The sequence below is a fragment of the Tachypleus tridentatus genome, chromosome 13 (assembly GCF_004210375.1).
Source record: "Tachypleus tridentatus isolate NWPU-2018 chromosome 13, ASM421037v1, whole genome shotgun sequence".
Lineage (NCBI taxonomy): Eukaryota > Metazoa > Arthropoda > Merostomata > Xiphosura > Limulidae > Tachypleus > Tachypleus tridentatus.
The window spans coordinates 30,670,890-30,690,370 of NC_134837.1; the positions used below are offsets into that span (position 1 = coordinate 30,670,890).

Genomic DNA, 19,481 nt, shown 5'->3' on the forward strand with positions numbered 1-19,481 from the left:
TTCAGTATAAAAAATTAATGCCCTCACTGAACAACTCCCTCTCACTGTTAGAAACGGGCTGTATGTCGACGACTTTCACATCTTGTCAGTCGTCGAACATGAGGTATATTGAGCGGCAGCTACAGACTGCCCTCAATCGTTTACTGAAGTGGATCACAGCAAACAACTTTAACTTCTCTCTTTCTAAAAACTAGACTATGCATTGATCATAGTTCTTTAACTCATCATTTTCTTTCATCCGGAACTGATGAATCACTGCATAGTCTGTGTGACACTCAGGTCACAATAAGCCACATTTTATTTTATTTCCATCTTTACGACTTTCAGCGACGGCACCATTTTAAACATGTTCTGTCTCAAGGTCTGTCCATAATGTTAGACTGTTATTGGTGATGTCCACCTTGGTAATGTTTTTAGTTTATTTAAAGGCCATTAATTTTTTTAATGCAATTTAAGTTGTTTAATTTATACATTAGATCTTTTCTTAATGTGATTCCCTTTTAAGAATCAAAGTACATCTAGTTCGATTTGAAATTAGAAAATGACCATAACGTTAAATAACTCAAAACCAGGACTGGAAAGGCCAACTTCAGATGCTAACGCTACTGTTTAAACTACCCGTTAGTCATCCTGGCGAGTTTTTATTAAAATTTTGCTTCAAGTCTTTTAAAACTTATTTTTTGAAAATGGCCATAATGTCAAATAACTCAGAACCAGGACTGGAAAGGCTAACTTCAGGTGACTGACGGTGGTTTTTGTTCTTGCCTGGCGAGTTATGGTAGTTACAATTATGCTACAGAAAGCCCTATACAACTTGTATTACTTTAGTTTTTCTTTTAACGTTGTGGACTAGATGTAAACATTTGTTTTATGCTATTTGTGTTTTATTTTTTACCTTGATTTCTTTTATGAATTTTACTAAATTTACTTTAATTTTAACTAACTAATCTGAAATTTTCCTAAGTGTTAGCTAGCTTGTTCACCAATGTTAGCTAACCAAACCTGAAAATACATTTCTGAAAGTGAATTCAGTTTAACAGTAAATAATGCATTAACATTTTCGTCAAACAGCCCATATACAACAAGATGCACATATATATAAGGATAGATAAAATTATCTTTCAAAGTAGTAACAATAGAATATTACACAGTTGAACAGGCACCTGTGTATATTGAGCAGCACGTGTCAGTTTTGATATTGTATCTAAAAGTTCACAGTCAACATTCCAGTACTACAATTTAGTTTATCTAGAATTCTATGACTCAGTTATTGTAATTTCATAGGAATTCTGTGCTGTGAAGAGTGAATAGTAGCATACAGATGCTCTCATGGATGTAGCTTAGAGGTTATTATGATTGTACACGAACGTAAAGTAATTTAATATTTATCTCCCAAATGCACACAAGTATATTTGATGCAAGTCACTGATGGATTTTTCCCATTGGGGGGTGGACGTTTTATACCAAAAGAAAATTTTCTTACTGCCGATGTATAAACTCACGTTGTTATATGACAGAATAACTATAAATAAACACAGTATGTGAGGTTCTTTAAAAACGTAATAAATGTGTCAAGTAAGAGATTGTATTTAATTTGACTTTCCTTAGTAAGTAAAGAATATGGTTAGTATTCTATGACAGATATTTACAGTGAAATTAGACTGTTTTAAAACTTGTATGTGGGCTTTCCTCTCTCTCTCTCTCTTTCTGTATTTATTTAATTTTTAATATTAGGCCATAAATCAGAAAAAGAAAATTCTTAAGTTTTTTAAGTTCTGATGATTAGTTTGTAGAAATATTATTTGCGTAAAAACTAAGTGAATGTATATATTTTAAGAACAGATACAGTACTCAAAATGCATCGTTGTTGAGCAAGAAAGTTCAAAAGCAGATGTGGAATTTTACGATAAAATTCGTAATATATTTGCTATAAAATTTCATTATTGTACGACTTATCGAGAACATTATTTGATGGTCATGAAGGCAAACAAACAAATAATGGACTAATAATGAAACGTATGCTTCATGTAAACCGTATGGGAGGAGCTATTATAAATTGTTGCGCTGAAGTTGTCCGGACATAGGGTATGCATGAAATTTAATTTTTAAGACGTGCGTGTATGTAGATGGCGCTTCTTTGTAATATTGAAGTTAATCGTTATTATTGAATAAAACTTAATATGAAATCATACAAAAGTGTAAACAAAAATCTTTAGCTGATTGAAAAATATGCTTTCGTGATGCGATCCGAAGGCATGACAGCATAAGACTTAGTTTGATACCATTAACTGTATGGATCACGGCTACTACCCGTGATTGGTACTGCTTAGACGTAGTAAATAAACTAGCATATACTTGCATGCTCTTAGCCTGAGCATGTCTGAAGTAATATGGAATGTTATTTTTCAGTAGGAATAAAAAAAATAGTAAACTTACTACACAGTTTTAAATATTTATAGCACTGGCCGTACGAGTTACAACAGTTTCGAAATGGATGTAAAATGTTGTCAGAAATAGGTGTGCTTTGATAAAAAGTACAAATGTTTAAAATGACCATTTTCAAAATTATTGAAATGAAATATTAGGAATATAGAATACTTGGGTTCAAAAGTAGGGTTAAAAAAGATACTGTGTTGTTCGGTTTTTGTATGGTGTTCTGTGCTACGCTTCTACATGATTTCTGTGTTGGCGGTGAAAAGTTAAATTAATGTTATCACTATATAATATACTAGCGTAAGTATTTTCTGCGCAAGTAGTAAATTGACCAATGTACAGTTTTTGTGATTCATTGATACTATTCCATATGGGCATGAGTTGCCACACTTTCTTATTTGATTCAAACCTGCAATAGGTAGTTGTGTTAGTAGTAGTACTGCCACAAAATTCATCACCTAAATTGGGGGCCCAACATGGGGTTTGCTGTTAAAGCTTTACCAGTTAATATGTTAGGGGTTCTTTTATTTTTGCACCATTAACTCCTTTATGCAAATTGTATCAGTTTTACCAGTTAGTAAAAACTATAATCCATCTTTACTTAAGTTTAATAATAATACGTTCAAACATGTGTTTTGTTAGTTATCACTTTGCCCGTAGCGCTCATTAAAAGCCTAATAAAAACCCCTTTAAATCACTAGACTTTTCACTCGCCACTCCTGTCCCGGCATGGCCAGGTGGTTGAAGCGCTCGACTCGTAAGCTCAGGGTCGCAGGGTCAAATCCCCGTCACACCATACATTCTCGCCATTTCAGCACTATTATAAGTTATGGTAAATGAGCAATTCAAGAGTTGGCAGTGGCTGATGATGACTAGCTGCCTTCCCTTTAGAGGCTAACACAGATAGCCCTCCTGTAGCTTTGTGCGAAGTTCGAAACAAACCAAACATATGTTTGGAAAGATACCCGCGAAGGTTCAGGAGTCGTGAGTAACTACTTTTGGGCAACTTTTAACAAAAAATATGAAAACAACACGTTACAGTCATACAAATTTACAAGGATGTCGAGAAAACCCACTTGTAGAGAAATTTTTTTACGTAGAGGAGCGAACAACGTTTCGGCCTTCGGTTATCGTCAGGTTCACAAAGAGGTAACTGACTGGAAGCTGACCACATATTCCGACACTCAGTTACACAACCCCTTTCAAACATGTGGTCAGCTTCCGGTCAGTTACCTTTTCTTTTTTTGTGAACCTGATGATGACCGAAGAAGGTTGAAACGTTGTTCGCTCCTCTGCGTAAAAAAATTTCTCAACTCAAACGAGCCGATTTTACATATATAAATTTACAAGGAAATCACGATTCTTTTTTTCAAAATAAATAGTGCTAATAATTTATACGTGGATTTTTTTAAAACTTTAAACCTGATCGTGCGTACGTAACGTCATCTTATTTGCATTTCATGAAACAGTATGCGTATTCGTCTCGTAATGTTTCTAATTCTGTACAACATTCGAATTTATGCTGTCTTTTCACTAGACTGAAACGGTTTAGTTCCTTTAAAAATGTATTTAGCGAGAGCGCTCACCTATCCTGAACTGTTTCTTAGGCCTGATTAGGGCAGTGCAACAAAAGTAGGCCTAGTGCTCGTTGTTCAGGATTGCAACACTTCAAGGTAATGAATGTTATCGCCGAATTACTGTTGAAATCAGTGTCGTTTCTACTACTTTTTCTTTTCTTAGATTTTCGTCTCGGTTGCAACACTTTCTAAATTTGTGAATATGAATCTATTCACGGGAGTTGTATATTATAATTAATTTGGATTGCTTTTCAAATAATACTGTAATTTGTTTAGCTGTAGCTGACCGTCATCCTTAATTGTGACTAATGAAGATGTAAATCCGGGACATCAGGCAACAAAACTTTTTTTTCATATTGCAAGATGTCTTAAAACATTCTAGTCTGCACTATTGTTTCTGATAGAAAAACAGGTAAATTTTCTGTCAAAATTTATGTTTTTATAGAATATCTTTACTGCTATAAAATAAGCCCTTCGTTAATACGTATGTATATATTAGCAGCTCTGTTTTTTCTGTTAAGGTTGACATATTAAGAATTTTAAAAAGTATAAATTAAAATTGACTTCACATTATTTCAACAATTTTTCCAAAAGATAAAATAAAACTAAACACAGCGTATCCCATATTTTCTCGCTTCACAGCGCCACTAAGCAAACAAAAAAACCTGACAGTTACGTTTATTAAGTAGTTAGGTCCAAACAACGTAATAGACGTTTGAAAGAATAATGCACGTAAATTGAAAGTAAAACTATTTTTATTTCATTTTTAAATAACCAAAATTACTTACGGAATGTGTGCACCTGTTGGGCACTGCACAGCTTCTCAAACTTTGGAAACAGACTGGACACCGCGACCCTCATTTCCTGTTCCACATTGATTTTCACGTGGTACTTGCTTTTTATCACAGCAACCATCGAAAACTCAGCTTCGAAGAGATATGAAGTCGCAAATAGAATTAGGATTCGCTGAGCTTTAGCATTTAAAAGCGAATATTCATCTTTTACTGATATCCAAAACTCAGTTCCATGCTGCCAAATTTTGTTTTTAAACACTTGTCACAAGACAGCTCAAAAGTATCTCCTGCAAAGGTACATGTAACTTCTGATGGGGACTTAACTTTGAATGGGTCTTGGATCCATGCAAACTTCTCCATATATTCTGGAAAGTAATTTACAAACCAATCACTGAGCTGTAGTAGGTGCTCCTCTAAAACAGATTTTAGTTCATGGGTCAAATAAACTTTACTTATTGTTACAAACTGCTGCAACAGGAGGAAACGGTCTTTGTCAGCATCTTCATTCATTTTTCTTCTCCATACTAGTAACTTTTTTCTGAGGACTGAAACCTTCTCTGTGAGTTTCAGAATGTGCGTGTTACTTTCCTGCGGAGAGAGATTCAGTGCATTCAATTTTAACTTTCTGGTAAAATAGTAACGGATAATTGGTTTCTAACTGGCGTTTTAGTTTACTTGGAAGCATGCACCCTGGAACCAAAACTTTTAGACATAATACACACTGCGAACACTTCTTGATTGAAGTTTACCGAAGTAAAACAAAAATCTAGATAACTATCGTCGTGTTTTCGTTTCTTCACTTCTCCACTTCTTAATAATGTTCAAGTCTTTCCATTTTCATGCCCAAGGACTAATAATTCATTGAACTTCGCTAGACCTCGCAGAAGCTTGATCGTAACACGCTTTGGTTATTTCGATTGCTGACGGACCCGAAGAGTCGCCAGAAACTCGACTCGTAATCCGAGGGTCGCTGGTTCGAATCCCCATCACACCAAACGTGCTCGCCCTTTCAGCCGTGGGGGCGTTATACTGTTACGGTCAATCTCACTATTCATTGGTAAGAGTAGCCCAAGAATTGGCGGTGAGTGGTGTTGACCAGCTGTCTTCCCTCTAGTCTTACATTGCTAACTTAGAGATGGCTAGCGCAGATAGCCTTTGTGTAGCTTTGCGCGAAATTCAAAACAAACAATCGACAGGTATTTCTATACATAATCTAATAAACAAGATAATTCGAGAAGTTGCTGGCGTAGCCGATAGTACAAGTAAACAAAAACGTATCTCAAACATTCGAGAACGTTAATCGAAAGGAATGTAGCGCGATCAAATGTTAAAACTGTGAAGTGCCTCGGGCTAGTAGTTCGTGTGGTGTCCGACAGATGTCTATATCGCTGTGTTTCGCGGCGCACAGTTGGGGGAACATGAGATAACTGCTGTTTTAACACACCACATCATGTTCACAAACCCACTATCGGAAATTTGTACACCAACTTCTCAATGTGTTTGTCAGAGCAAGTTTTCTGTAGGGAGCTTTGCAACTTCAATTAATTGAAAATGCATTTTAAGAAAGACATTGTTTACTGAAGTTTACATATTTTTTATTTTCTTTCCATTTATACTTTTGATGAAGGAAAGTTACCTTCCTAAAATGCTTAATTGTTATTAAGCACGTTTTCAATTTCTTGTAACAAAAATTGAATCACATCTTCCTGTATCATGAGTGTGATTCGTATTTGTTTTTTTAAATTCTTTAAGATACTTGAAAAAGGTACACGTAAGTGGAGGGTGTAAATTTTCCAAGAAAAAGTTCATCAAAACTCCGTTAAAACCTGTTGATAACTGATTTTACGCATAATAATTGCGTTCTGGTTCATGATTATCATGTCTTCGAAGTCCCTAGTTATTATGTTACTTTATTTGATAATTTTAGGATTGTGCGCAGTTGGACAAGTAATAACGATAAGAACGAGTCACTAATTACATGTTGCCCTTTCAGCTTTGAGGGCGTTAAGCTGTAACAATCAATTTCACTTTTTGATAGGAATATCTCTAAAGAGTTGGCGTTAAGTAGTGTAGACTAGATGCTTCCCTCTAGTTATTTCAGGAACAATTAGCACAGGTAATTCAACAAATAAACACACGATCATAAAAGCCATTGCGAGTCAGTTTGACAACAGTAACGCCAAATACCTTTTCCGACATTCTAAAAAAGGTGTTAAAATATCGAAAAGGAATAAAATCAGAAACTTTTTATACAGTAGGGTACTTTTAGATTCTATACTCTGTATCGTAATCATCATGCATCACATTATTAACACTCCTACGAAAAGTGGGGCCTAATAGGCCCCAGAGCAACTTGAAAGGCTATTAATATTAGGCTAATAATTTTCTATTTAAATGAAATTTCCATTTAAATCCATTAATGAATGGATTAACGAGATTCCCACTGTCCCTATCTACTGTCTAGCGAAACCACAGCCAGGGGAACGGGCTTGGAGAAATCAGGACTAGAAACGTCTTTTCGTAGGAGTGTTAAATCATTCTACGTGGAAATTGATGTTGTGAAGCTGTAGTTATAAGCTGTAGATATTTATTTGATTAGTTGATACCACAGTGCCAGTTAGGAACGGCCAAAAAATAAATTGTGAAGCATGTAATTATCCACTTTAAGATTACATATCAAGTACCATTAGAATGTATGTTCGATGCACTATAGCCCAGTTGAACTCGTCATTGTTACCAGTAGCCACTGAAGTGATGCTCCTGCTAGTACATCGGTAAGTCCAAGTTCGGTGGGCTTATCAGATAGATTGATGTGGCTTTGTTATAAGAAAACACACACGTGAAAGTGATTGTTGTGGAACACCTCTGGTCGTGTAAGACTTATCTTCACGAACGCCTGAACCAGTAGCGCCAGAGATACGTTGTCTGTTGTCTAAATGGGAATAATCATAGTAAAGGCGTCATAATTAGGCCTAACCGGCCAATGGCAGCAAGAGTCTAGCGGAAAATTTTCCAATTTCCCGGTAGGCCAGTCACCATTGTATTCAGCACTTTTGCTCCTGCTTATGGAAACGGATATTAACTGCAAAACGCGCAACTGGTAATTTATAGTAACGTATTATTGTCTACCACGTATATATCGCTATTAGTATCTCCAGGTAGAAGCAAAATATGTACATTAGTCACACTGGTTACTTTGAAATTTTTACTCTTCCGTATTATGTTCGTTTCACCAATACACATGTAGTAGTTTTGTTTTTATCTGCTCAGCATCTACCAACTTTCTAAGCGAACGAGCTCTTTTCTTTTTTCCATTTTCGTTTGATGTATTCGAATAGCATTGTGATAGAGCTTGCAATATATTTGTCACATTTGTAAGCTTACTGTAGAATGAAACTAGATTGTTTGTGTACATTGTAAACTGATCTTGACGGGTATTCTGTTATACTAAATTCAGTCAGAAAGACCCGAATCTTCATGTTGAACTGTTCTAGCTGGATTGAGCATGTTTCTTTAGTTATTTACTTAATGTTTTAAATGTCTTTTATCTTACCCTGTCCTGTTTGCATGCAGTCCTGTTGATTGAAGGAGGCTATCCAAGTTTGGTTAGCGACGCACGAAAAAAATGGATGTTTGTTTTAGAAGATGAATCCCGGTTCTTACCCTAATATATCTTCATGAAGTAGTTACTCGATTTGCAGAATGTGTAATTAACCGTAGATAATTTTGGAACCTGTTATTAATTAAACGAAATATGAAGACTAGTTGAAAGTATTTTATTTAATGGTTATGAAATAAAGATGTATTAAATGATTACCAGATAAACTAATTTTGATGTGAATTGGTCAGCGCAGTAGCAATACTCTGGTTAAAACTTTGTTTTCGTTAAGTAGTCAACATATCAACGATTGCTGTATTTTAAATGTGCTTTAATGTTTTCCACCGACAGGAGTTGGCATAACCAAATGTTATTCATAACTAAATAGAATAACGTGGATAAGATTACGGGGAGATGCTTAGCAAAAAACTAAAAGTAGGATGTTGCCCTGTTTGGTGTGTAAAGAAAACACACGGCCTTATGCAAATTTTGTTTTTCTTAATTTCGCACATTTACACGAGGGTTATCTGCGCTATGTAAACTCCACCACTATTGCTATAGGACATGGTAGTATATTATTAAAGCTTTTGCGGAATTTTTTCTTAACTGTAATTGATGAAATGCCAGTCCATTTTATTTTATGTGATATATGTATATTGTATTTAGGGTAAAGGTACTAAGGTTATCTGTCGTGTCCTTTCTTTTGAACGAACTGACCGGAGCGAAGACAGCCGTTAAGCAGCACTGTAAACCATCTACACTAAGGGATTAACTATCATTTTTATAACGCGCTCGTTATTTCAAGTGTAGGGAAACTGTATTACGATCCTAACCCCTGTTAGAAGCTTCTATTTTGTACAGTATCTTGTACACTGAGATAGAGCACACTAGTAAGTCATTATCTACTGTAAACAAACCAACGTTCTTTCGTCTTGAGTTTTCCTACAAGGTTTGCCGTGAAGATAGGAGGCGCTTGATTTATTTAGCATTAAATTAATGCTTTGTTGTATTTATAAACGACATTTTCAAAGAGAATAATATTATGGAACAGGATTTAATGTTTAAGTGTGGTTAAATGAAAGTAAAATTCGAAACTTGGAATGAGAAATATTTGTAACGTAGATTGAATGTAAGCAAGAACACTGAACATACAGCTCTTATTGTGATTTTAATATTTCAAATATGTCTTGATTGACATTGTGTTGTACGCTTTGCTTCTGATGTGTTGAAATAATATACTATTAGAAGAAGCGTTAGGATTGGTTGGTTTATACCATGGTTTTATGCATCCGTGGCCTGTAAATAACTAGACCGATGCCACAGAAACACCTGTTTGCTCCAGTTCAACAAGTGCTTGTTTGGAGTAGTGTATTGTAATAAGAGGGATTTTGCAATTTTCAATAAGCTGTAAGCCTAAATGTAAAACAACGACATAAGTAGATCCGTGTAGCAGTTGATAATAGGAACATTCCTTCAGTTGATGACTGTCATGCTCCTTATGTTGATAACGTTTGAAATATCCTTCTTAATTGATATGAAATTGCGAGATTCCCAGGTTATTAAAGATTACGTTGTTTGTTTATTTTTAATGTATATTTTAATTCCGTTTGCAAGTTCAAATAACATTGTTTTGTAGTGCTTGTAAATAACCTGTCGCATAGGGTTTTGGTTGTGAGCCTATCTTAGGACATGAGACGTACATATTGACTCAACCCTTCTGATGAGCGAAGTGTTTTGTGTAGATTGAAAATTTCCCCCACATTTCGAACGTGAAGTTCATGATAAGCTAATTAATAAGAACGAGATTACAACAACAGCGAATGTTAATTCATCACATTAATAAGGCCTAAGTATTTTCGTTGTTTCGCCAGATATATTTATATTTATGTAAATATAAGTTTTTATACCATTATTTTAATAACTTATTAAATGTAGATATTGACAAACACTCTTTAGACTTTTTTTCATAGAAAATTGTATCATGTTCTTAATATTGGGATTCATGGGGGGCCTTATTGGAGCCATGAAAACTTGTTATAATGATTGAATAAGTTTTATAAAATACTTCATGGTTGTAGTATAAACGCACTCTTTGTGATGAAACAGTTCTGTTCTTCAGTAGGCTCAGTATGGCCAGATGGTTAGGGCGCTCGACTCACAATCTGAGGATCACAGGTTCGAATCTCTGTCATACCAAACATGCTTGCCCTTTCAGCCGTGGGGGTGTTATAATGTTATGATCAATCTCTATTTGTTGGTAAATGAGTCCAAGAGTTGGTGGTGGGCGATGATGACTAGCTACCTTCTAGTTTTATACTATTAAATTAGGGACTGTCAGTGCAGATAGCTCTCATGTAGCTTTGCGCGAAATTAAAAAGGTAAACAAATACTTTTGAGACGTTTTTCAAGAATTCGGTAACTTATTCAACGCCATTAGAAAGTAACCGTCTCTATTGATATGCTGAAAGACGCTGTTTTTGTGAATACGGAACGTTGATGTACGGACTGCATTAAATGTATTTACTGTTAGTGTGTAAAATAACCTGTGCTTTTAGTTACCAGTTTCTGAAATTCACAGTGTATAGGGATCCAATTGTTAGTTGTGGAAGAAGTTCGTTCATTCTGTATTTTTGGAAGATTAACTTCACTTTTTTTTCACTGAATTTTATTCTATTTGTGACATACCGTAGAATCTTAACTGAATGCTCTAGTTTAAGTGAAATGTGTTTATTCGAAATATTGGTTACCATAAGGTTTAAACATGAATGATTATAAGTGATTGATGTTTATATTGTCGACCATTTTGCTTATTCAGCTTTGGAGGAGTTATAATCGTACCATAAATCTCACTATTCCAATTCTTAACCTACTCTTACCAATGGAAAAGTGGGATTGGTCTTCAGGTTTTGAACTGCCAGCCACAGAGAGAGCAACCGGCTGGTAACACTCACAGCCTTCTGTATGGCCGGCAGTTTATAAACTAGTACGGTAGTAGATAACTTTACTAGCTCTCCATAAACACGTTTTTGTGTGCTTATACGAGGGCTGTTCAAAAAATACGCGGACTGACGTCATAAAACAAAATGTACTTTATTTAGAAGTTACAGGTCTGGGACCCCTTCAAAGTACTCCTCCCCAACGCACACACTTATCCCAACTGTGTTTCCACTTGTTGAAACAGTCCTGGTACGCTTCTTTTGTAATGTCCTCCAGCTCCTTCGTCGCATTTGCCTTAATCTCGGGAATCGTCTCAAATCTTCTTCCTTTCAAGGGTCTTTTGAGTTTGAGGAACAAGAAAAAATCGCAAGGAGGAAGGTCAGGTGAGTAGGGGTGGGGAAGAACAGTGATCGAGTGTTTGGCCAAAATATCACGAGTTCTGAGGCACAAATTTCGCAGCATCGCGGTGCATCTTCAATTTTTCGGTCAACATCTTGTAACAAGATCCAACTGATATCCCACACTCTTCAGCAAGCTCCCTGACAGTCAGACGTCGATTTGCCCGCTCCAGGGTGTTGATTTTATCGACGTGTGGGTCGTCAGTTGACGTGGAAGGACGTCCAGGACGCTCATCATCTTCAATGGACTGTCGACCATCCTTAAAACGTTCATGCCACTTGAAACATGCCGTACGCTTCATAGCAACATCACCGTAAGCCGTGTTAAGCATAGCAAAAGTTTCAGTCGCAGATTTTCCAAGTTTAACACAAAATTTTACAGCAAGTCGTTGCTCCTTCAGGTCATTCATTCTGAAATCTGCCAAACGAAAAAATCGCACTTCACCCAAAACCGCGTAGCTAATACACAAATGAAGATATCTGCAATCGGGAAATGGCGTCGTAATCAGCTGATCTGTGCGAACCTAGCGACACCAAGCGGATTCCCCTGGAACCAACTGGAGCCGCGCAATTCAAACAGTCCACGTATTTTTTGAACAGACCTCGTAATGCTACTACATCTACAAATGTGCGATAAGTAAAGCTGATGTACACGGTACCCAGCTGTTGATTTTATTTATACACACACACACACACACACACACACTGTTGCCGTATTGCTTGAATTTGATGAAGTTAGGACAGAATATTTAGGTGTAAATGAATTGCTGAGTTCTTGTTATTTTTCATAGTTTTGCAAAAGATGTATATCCGTGCATACACGAAGCAATCTGTCAATTTTGAGAGTGATATTTTTTTATTTTTGGTTACACAGTTGTGCTACACATTTTAATTACAATGAAAAAACGCTTACTAATCATCTTTTCGCTGATAAACTAAGTGAACAGACTCGTGATAGATATGTTATAGATATACATAACTTGTTTGCAATTTAATATTTTATTTCTTCTTCACTGAAATATTGTCTTGGTGGTTCTTAGTCTTTCAGGAACGTACTTCCATGAACATTTTCATTTAGTGTATGTCTGTGTGTTGTATTTATGTGAACACATTCTAAAGCAGTACCATCCCACTATCAGGCCTAGTTGGATAAGTTACATAATCATGAACATCTGTGTGATATTCATTGAAAGAACTACGAATAAGCTTACGTATGGGAATGAATTTCAGTGAGGAAAGTTACCTTACGTCTAAACATGTAAATTATGAAAGTGTCTAATCCACCGAAGGCAAAATAATACTCTAAAGCAATTTGACCTTCTCTCTGCTTAACACATTAGGTTAATAGAAACTTCTAATGTGATTATTAGTTTGATCAGTTTTGTATTTTTCTTTTTTTTTCATGATATTTTATAGCCAGAGGGATATGTAAGGGTGAAAGAGAGATCATGAGTACCTGATCCACCTTGGCCTGACACGTTGTTTAAGCATGAACTAGGCATTATTTCTCTCTTGCTTGTCAGCAAAGTAGTGGAAACTGCTCTTTTTCATCTTTCATACATTTTAAAAAATATTTTAACATTTTTCAATTTTGTAGATGTCAACTTGGTTATTAATATCACATCCTTGTTTTTCTTTGTCCTTTACCTAGTTTGTGATTCATGATGACGAAAGGTTATCTTTGAGATCGGTCTGATGCTGGAACTTCCTTTCTACAAAAGTAAATCGTAAACTGTCCCTCAAAAACAAATCGGTAAAATTGAATCGCGTAGGGTGTCTTGGTAAGACGTTAATGTGTGTGTATGGTATTCTTATGGCAAAGCAACATCGGGCTATCTACTGAGCCCATCTAGGGGAATCGAACCCTTGATGTTAGCGTCGTAAATTCGTAGACTTACCACTGTACTAGCGGGGAGAGACGTTAGTAACAAGTCAAATATTTATGGACATTTTTATTTTCTCTTCTTACAATACAGATTCTGGACAATTCCGTAGTAGTGTCTGTTTTATTCTTCAACGTTGTTTTAGTTTTAGTTTTAAAGTTGTTAGTTACCTTTGTTCTGCAATGTTCACTATCTCTAACTCAGTACCCTTAAATATTGGATATTAGACACCCACTTATTAATTATATATACATTTTACATTTTAACCATAAATTACCTGAGTAACTCATTGCTTTTAATGAAACTAAGACGAAAGAAGCTTTGGAACTTTATATTTTGAAAGGATATGATGTTAGTTTCACTTCGTTCAGAGATGTGAATTATGTGCACTAACAATTCTTGAACCACATTGTGTGTAATATGTGTGTGTGTGTGTGTATATATATATATATATATATATGCACTGAAGTAATTACATTAAACAAACTTTGAAATAATTTGATTTTGTACAGTTCCGTCTCAATTGAATTGTAAATTGTTTCCGTTTCATTTTCCTTCTTAGAATGGAACTGTGATCCACCACATGTTGCAGTTTTAAATTCAGTTTATGTGGAGTTAGACTTTTACAGTGTTTTATTTTACATTACATTTTAGAAGAGTAAGGATAAACAGTCATACATTTCTTAGTCTGAAAGGCCATGAGATAATGATTTTATAACGAAATACCGTTAGAGTTAGTATGAACTGTTTCCAGCATTGCTGTGACAATTTATTATCATAATTCTGTCGACCTTATAAATGTGTGACCCAGTGCACTTCGTACGCCAAGGCCTAGTGTGGCCTGATAGTTGGGAGCGTAACTCCCATTCTGCAGTTGTGGGATCCAAATCTCTCATCTTACATACTCCTATTTTCAGTTGTGGGATCATTATAATGTCCAGCACCTTAATCGTTGGTAAAGAGTAGCCCAAGAATTTGTGGTGGCTGGTGACAGTTAGCAAAGCTAGACCTAGTTTTACGAAGCTAGTTTTACGCTAAATTTAGAAAGTGAGATAATTATTAGAAAACATATTTATGCCAGCCTGGGATTTTTATTGTCTTGATTGGTTTATATTGGATTATCACAAATAACCATATTTTTGTAGCTTCTATAATAAGAACATAAGCATGAGAGTACTGAACATCACGCAAAATGTTGCTTAGGCTTTTAGATCAGTGATGTTAATTTTATTCTTAGGCTTTTAGGCTTAGCATTCGGGTAATTTTCTTCTTTGTAACAAACCCTAAATTCGTATATATTTAATTGCAGTAATTAAATGTGGCCGAGCTAAAACAACGAGGACACAGAAATTTTGAAAATGTGGTGCGCGTAACAAAAATATCGTTGCATATGGGCGTTAAAAACTTGATCGCCACGTTAGGCTTAGTTATTAAATGTTGCAACAGTAAACCAACTTGATGCTTTAGCAAATTGGAAAAAAAAAAAACTTTTAACCAGAATAATTTCTTATTTACATCGTTATTAATATGAAATCAAATATTTTTACTTTAACTTGGTTATAACTAATTTACTTATTTATTTATTTTCAGTCTTCTGTGAAAGGCTTACAGATGGGTGGTATGGAAATAGTTTCTATCACAGACACAACTCCAACACCAACAACAGGAACACGGCCACGAAAGCGAAGAAGAATATGAGAGAGCATATTGGTTTTGTGTCCAGCCTAACCGGCGAATTATAACAATAAGGTTCATACAGGATTGGTGAATTTGTGCGAACATTAAATTTGGAATGTACCAATAAAAACTACCATTGCTACTTAAAATATTCGATTGAAAAAGCGTAAGATTTGCAGTAATGAGAAGAATTGCATGTGTGAATATCTTTCGAGAATGTATTTATTTCTAGACGTGGAAATAAAAAAAATTAGTGTTCGACAATGTGATTTAATTGTTGCTTCATTTTAGTAGCATGTTATGACGTGCAACAGTTAACGTTATTGGGTATTGGGTGAGTACAATCCCTTCATTTGTGAATTTTGGACATATCCTATTCATGATTTTACTTCTTGACCTCCTATTGCCATTTCAAAAAACACAGTATGGCGAGGTGATATCCACACATTTTGATTAGAAGTAATGAAATATTCAAACTTCCCTATATGTGTAATTGTGTTGAGTTTAAGGAACAGTTTGATTACCGTATACATACTAAGAATAACACCCCATTAAACTGTCTCACGTTGGAGTAACATTTAAAAAACAGAAGTTATTAGAAAATACTTGGTTTTTGTATAATTATTATATGTATTTCATTTACAGTTTTATAGAGTTAATAATATACCACATTGGCTCAGCAAATTAGTAGTAACAGTATACGTATCTTTAACTAATATTCCATAAGAATTGCTAGACATTTTTAATCACATAAACGACTTGTGTTATGATTTAAGCAATTTTTAAACCCATTGCTATTGGACACTGAATTACATGACGTAATACGTCTTTTTTTCTTACCTCAAATGTTTGTGTGTTTAATGTGTGACGTATGTTTCCCATAATTACTGTAAAATATTTAATTTTCATAATTTAAAATTGTTTGAAGGCTGTTTGCACAACCTTATTGTATTTTGAGACATAAATTTTTAATTATTGTGTAAAAAGATAGGATTATATTATGTGAAATGGAACTGTCCAAGGTGGACTGTTATTTGGAAAGAATACGGCACTTGGCATGATCACGCGCGTGCCCTCGAGAAAAGACTAACAACGTCATTCGTGGACGAGGAAGGAGGCAAATATGGCGGAGTCATCGAAGTCTTGTGAAATGTTGTGTCTCATCACTTGATTTGTGATACTGAAGTGTTGTACAAGTGTAGTTTGGAATATTCGAATATTTGTAAGATTTACCATATCAGTTGTCGAAATACGTTATTATTTCAGAGTGATTGTAATGATATTTAAAAACAAATGAAACCAGATTTTCACCCTTTGTAACTTTTGTTTCCGCATGAGCTGGGAGCTTCACTTGTCGCTCAGCTGCATGTTCCGCCATTGTGGCGAGTGAGTACGCCGGCTGCCATATTGACTTTTGTGTAGACGAACCTCGTTAAGACTTTATTTAGCTATAATATTATGAACTCTTTGTATTAAAAAGTAACAATTAGCTGAATTATAATATTCTTGACAATTTTTTTGCAAACAAATTATCAAATTTAAGAGTTTGTAAGATAGAAGAAAACTACTGTTCAACATGTCTGAGGTAGGAGGCCATTTAATTTTTTAATTGTTTTGTCTTCTTTTTATTAATTGTTTATTTAGTGATACTTCATTTAGCATATATTTCGATATATTGAGTTTTCTTAGATCATGCACGACTTCCAACAAAAGTTTTGAATTGTGATTTAGATTAATAAAGGCGACGTGTACTGAATGTGAAGCATTTGTGACCACATTAAGTTTTTGTTGTTTTTTTAAATTAAAGTTATCATTTATTTAATATATCGGGTTGAATTTTCTAACTTTTATCTTTTCGTTGGGTATTGAACTGTTTGAGGATTTTGATCATTTCGGTTCTTAAGCTTTATTAGTTTGTTGCCATGTGGCTAATGCATTGGGATGTTTATTGTTAGATTATTTCAAACACGAAAAAAAATGAATAATAATTAGCGTTCCACGTAATTTTTATCACCAATCGTTTCTTTGCATTCCTGTGTATCCTTTGCCTTATAAATTTGGAAATTTTAAGAGGGACCCATTTTTGCTACAAAACACTGAAAATCAACTTGTAATTCACCAGGCTGTATGGTCAGAATTATATCCAACCAAGAATACATGGAACAACACATTTTGATCATGCTAACTTGCAAGTGAAGTACTCTTGGCTAATAACAAAGTTATAAACAGCTTTTCCATAACTCTGTTGGATGTAGTTAATTTTAGACAATAGAATTACATTTAAGTTAATATTTGTATTTAGTGCACTGCCAGTTAATTTATTAACTTGAGGTAGTCAGTTGGAGAAAGGTCTCTTAAAAAGAAGCATATTTACTAATAAGTTTATTACACTGGTATAAGAGTTGTTATTATGGTCATATTAATTGTATTGAAGAATGAAAATATGATGTATATTAACATATACAAAGTAATGCTTGCTTAGTTTTTAGGTTAGTGCTTTGTAAACACACCAGTCAGTTTGAAGTCATGGCCCTTGTGAACAAATTATGGTGAAATATGTGACAATATTTACACAGTATGTCTTCAAAACTTACCAAACACTACAGCTTATTGGTATAATTTGTAAATAAAATGTTTGATTTCCCAACAACTGAGATAAAATGTTATTTTTGAAAAAATTCTGTTGGGTATTTAAAAATGCTTAAGTAGAATAATTTCTAAATATAATATAGTTCAATAAATATAACTTTATTTATACTTTTCTCTGGGATGTGTATTTATGATTTAATTCTAAAATGTTTTACATTATGCTTAGAACACAAAATATAATTTCGTAGAACTGTGTGCATGACCAAACATTGGCCTTGTTCTTATTATCAATACATTAAATATCAGAACTGTATGGCATATAGTATTTATGTGAATAGCAGTTTCAGTCACACTAAGGGATTGGTATTTGTGTAGATAACTCAGAATAAACAGTTTTCTAATTATTTAATTTTGTAGAGTAGGTTTTTGATTTCAGTAGTGTGTTAATTTTGAAACAGTGTAGAAAGGTATGGCTATACAAAAGTACTTGTAAATAATTTTGCACTTTAAATTAATATTAAAATTACATATTAACCATTGTATATAGACAGACCAGTATAAAGTTTGAACTTTGGACTGTTTTTGTCACTAACAAAAGTATATTAAGTAGTAATTTTAAGCGCATTTAATTTTTCTTAAGTCAGTTTACACATTACTAAACTGAAACACATGTATTTTCAAAAGGTTTTTTAATGTTATATGATTGTACAGTTTTTGTTTTTTAGAGAAGCCACATGATTTTTTTAGCTAATAAATATAGAATCTGAGATTTAAAATGTATTTTTAAGAGAGAGTAAATAATTGTAGTGTATTATGCTGCTAAACATAAATATTCTGTTTACCATGGATATTACAAATTTTAATATTTAATTATACTGAAAAATTGTTTAGTGAGAATGTTAGGCTTAACAATATTGTTTGTTTTTTAATCTAAAAATACATAATTTTAAAATATTTCTGCATGTACATATAATAATATGCCTAATATCTGTATTCAGTCGCATGTAATTTGCATTAACTCCAGTACACAAGCATCCATGTAAAATGAAATTTACCGATAAACAAAAGTTTCAAGTGCAAGACTCATCCTTTGAAAATATTTAATATTTTAATGAAGATTAATAATTCCATTTTGGAATAAATCCTATGGAGTTTCAAGAAAGCTGAAGATATATTTAATATTTCAGTTGTCATTTACCATTTATAATTTCATTATACTTTGAACATTTGAAACACTTATACTGCCAGCACTTAGAATGAGAAAATCAGGTAATTAAGTGTTTAAAGTAGCTGATTTTTTTTTCATTTGTACATTTATTCAAAAGAGAGAAGAATATAATTTGAAATTACAATTGATCTTTTAAAACACGTTAAGTTGACAGATACTAATCATTAAAACTTTCAAGTTGTATCTCAGGAAGATAATAGTTTAAGCTGATATGATTTAGGTACAGCAACATGATTTTTGTTAGTAAGAAAGAAAAAAACATTACATATTATTAACTTGTATCTAATGAAAAAGGTTTGAAGTATCATGCAGGATGGGAATACTTGTGTACATGATAAATGAAAGAGTAACTTTTACCAAATAATCA

General features: G+C 34.1%; 2 protein-coding genes across 2 annotated transcripts in view; both read left to right on the forward strand.

Annotated features, from left to right (window-relative positions):
• mRpS11 (mitochondrial ribosomal protein S11) overlaps positions 1–15,561 on the forward strand; it is a 41,572-nt gene extending 26,011 nt beyond the window's left edge. The window contains exon 7 of the mRNA XM_076474314.1: positions 15,211–15,561. Coding sequence (XP_076330429.1) covers positions 15,211–15,318 — 108 coding nt within the window. The 3' untranslated portion in view covers positions 15,319–15,561. The remainder of the gene's footprint in view (positions 1–15,210) is intronic.
• Positions 15,562–16,394: 833 nt separating this feature from the next.
• The window catches only part of Chd1 (chromodomain-helicase-DNA-binding protein 1), an 82,501-nt gene continuing 79,414 nt past the window's right edge, over positions 16,395–19,481 (forward strand). Inside the window, 1 exon segment of the mRNA XM_076474311.1 lies at positions 16,395–16,882. Within this exon segment, the coding sequence (XP_076330426.1) occupies positions 16,874–16,882 (9 nt within the window). The 5' untranslated portion in view covers positions 16,395–16,873.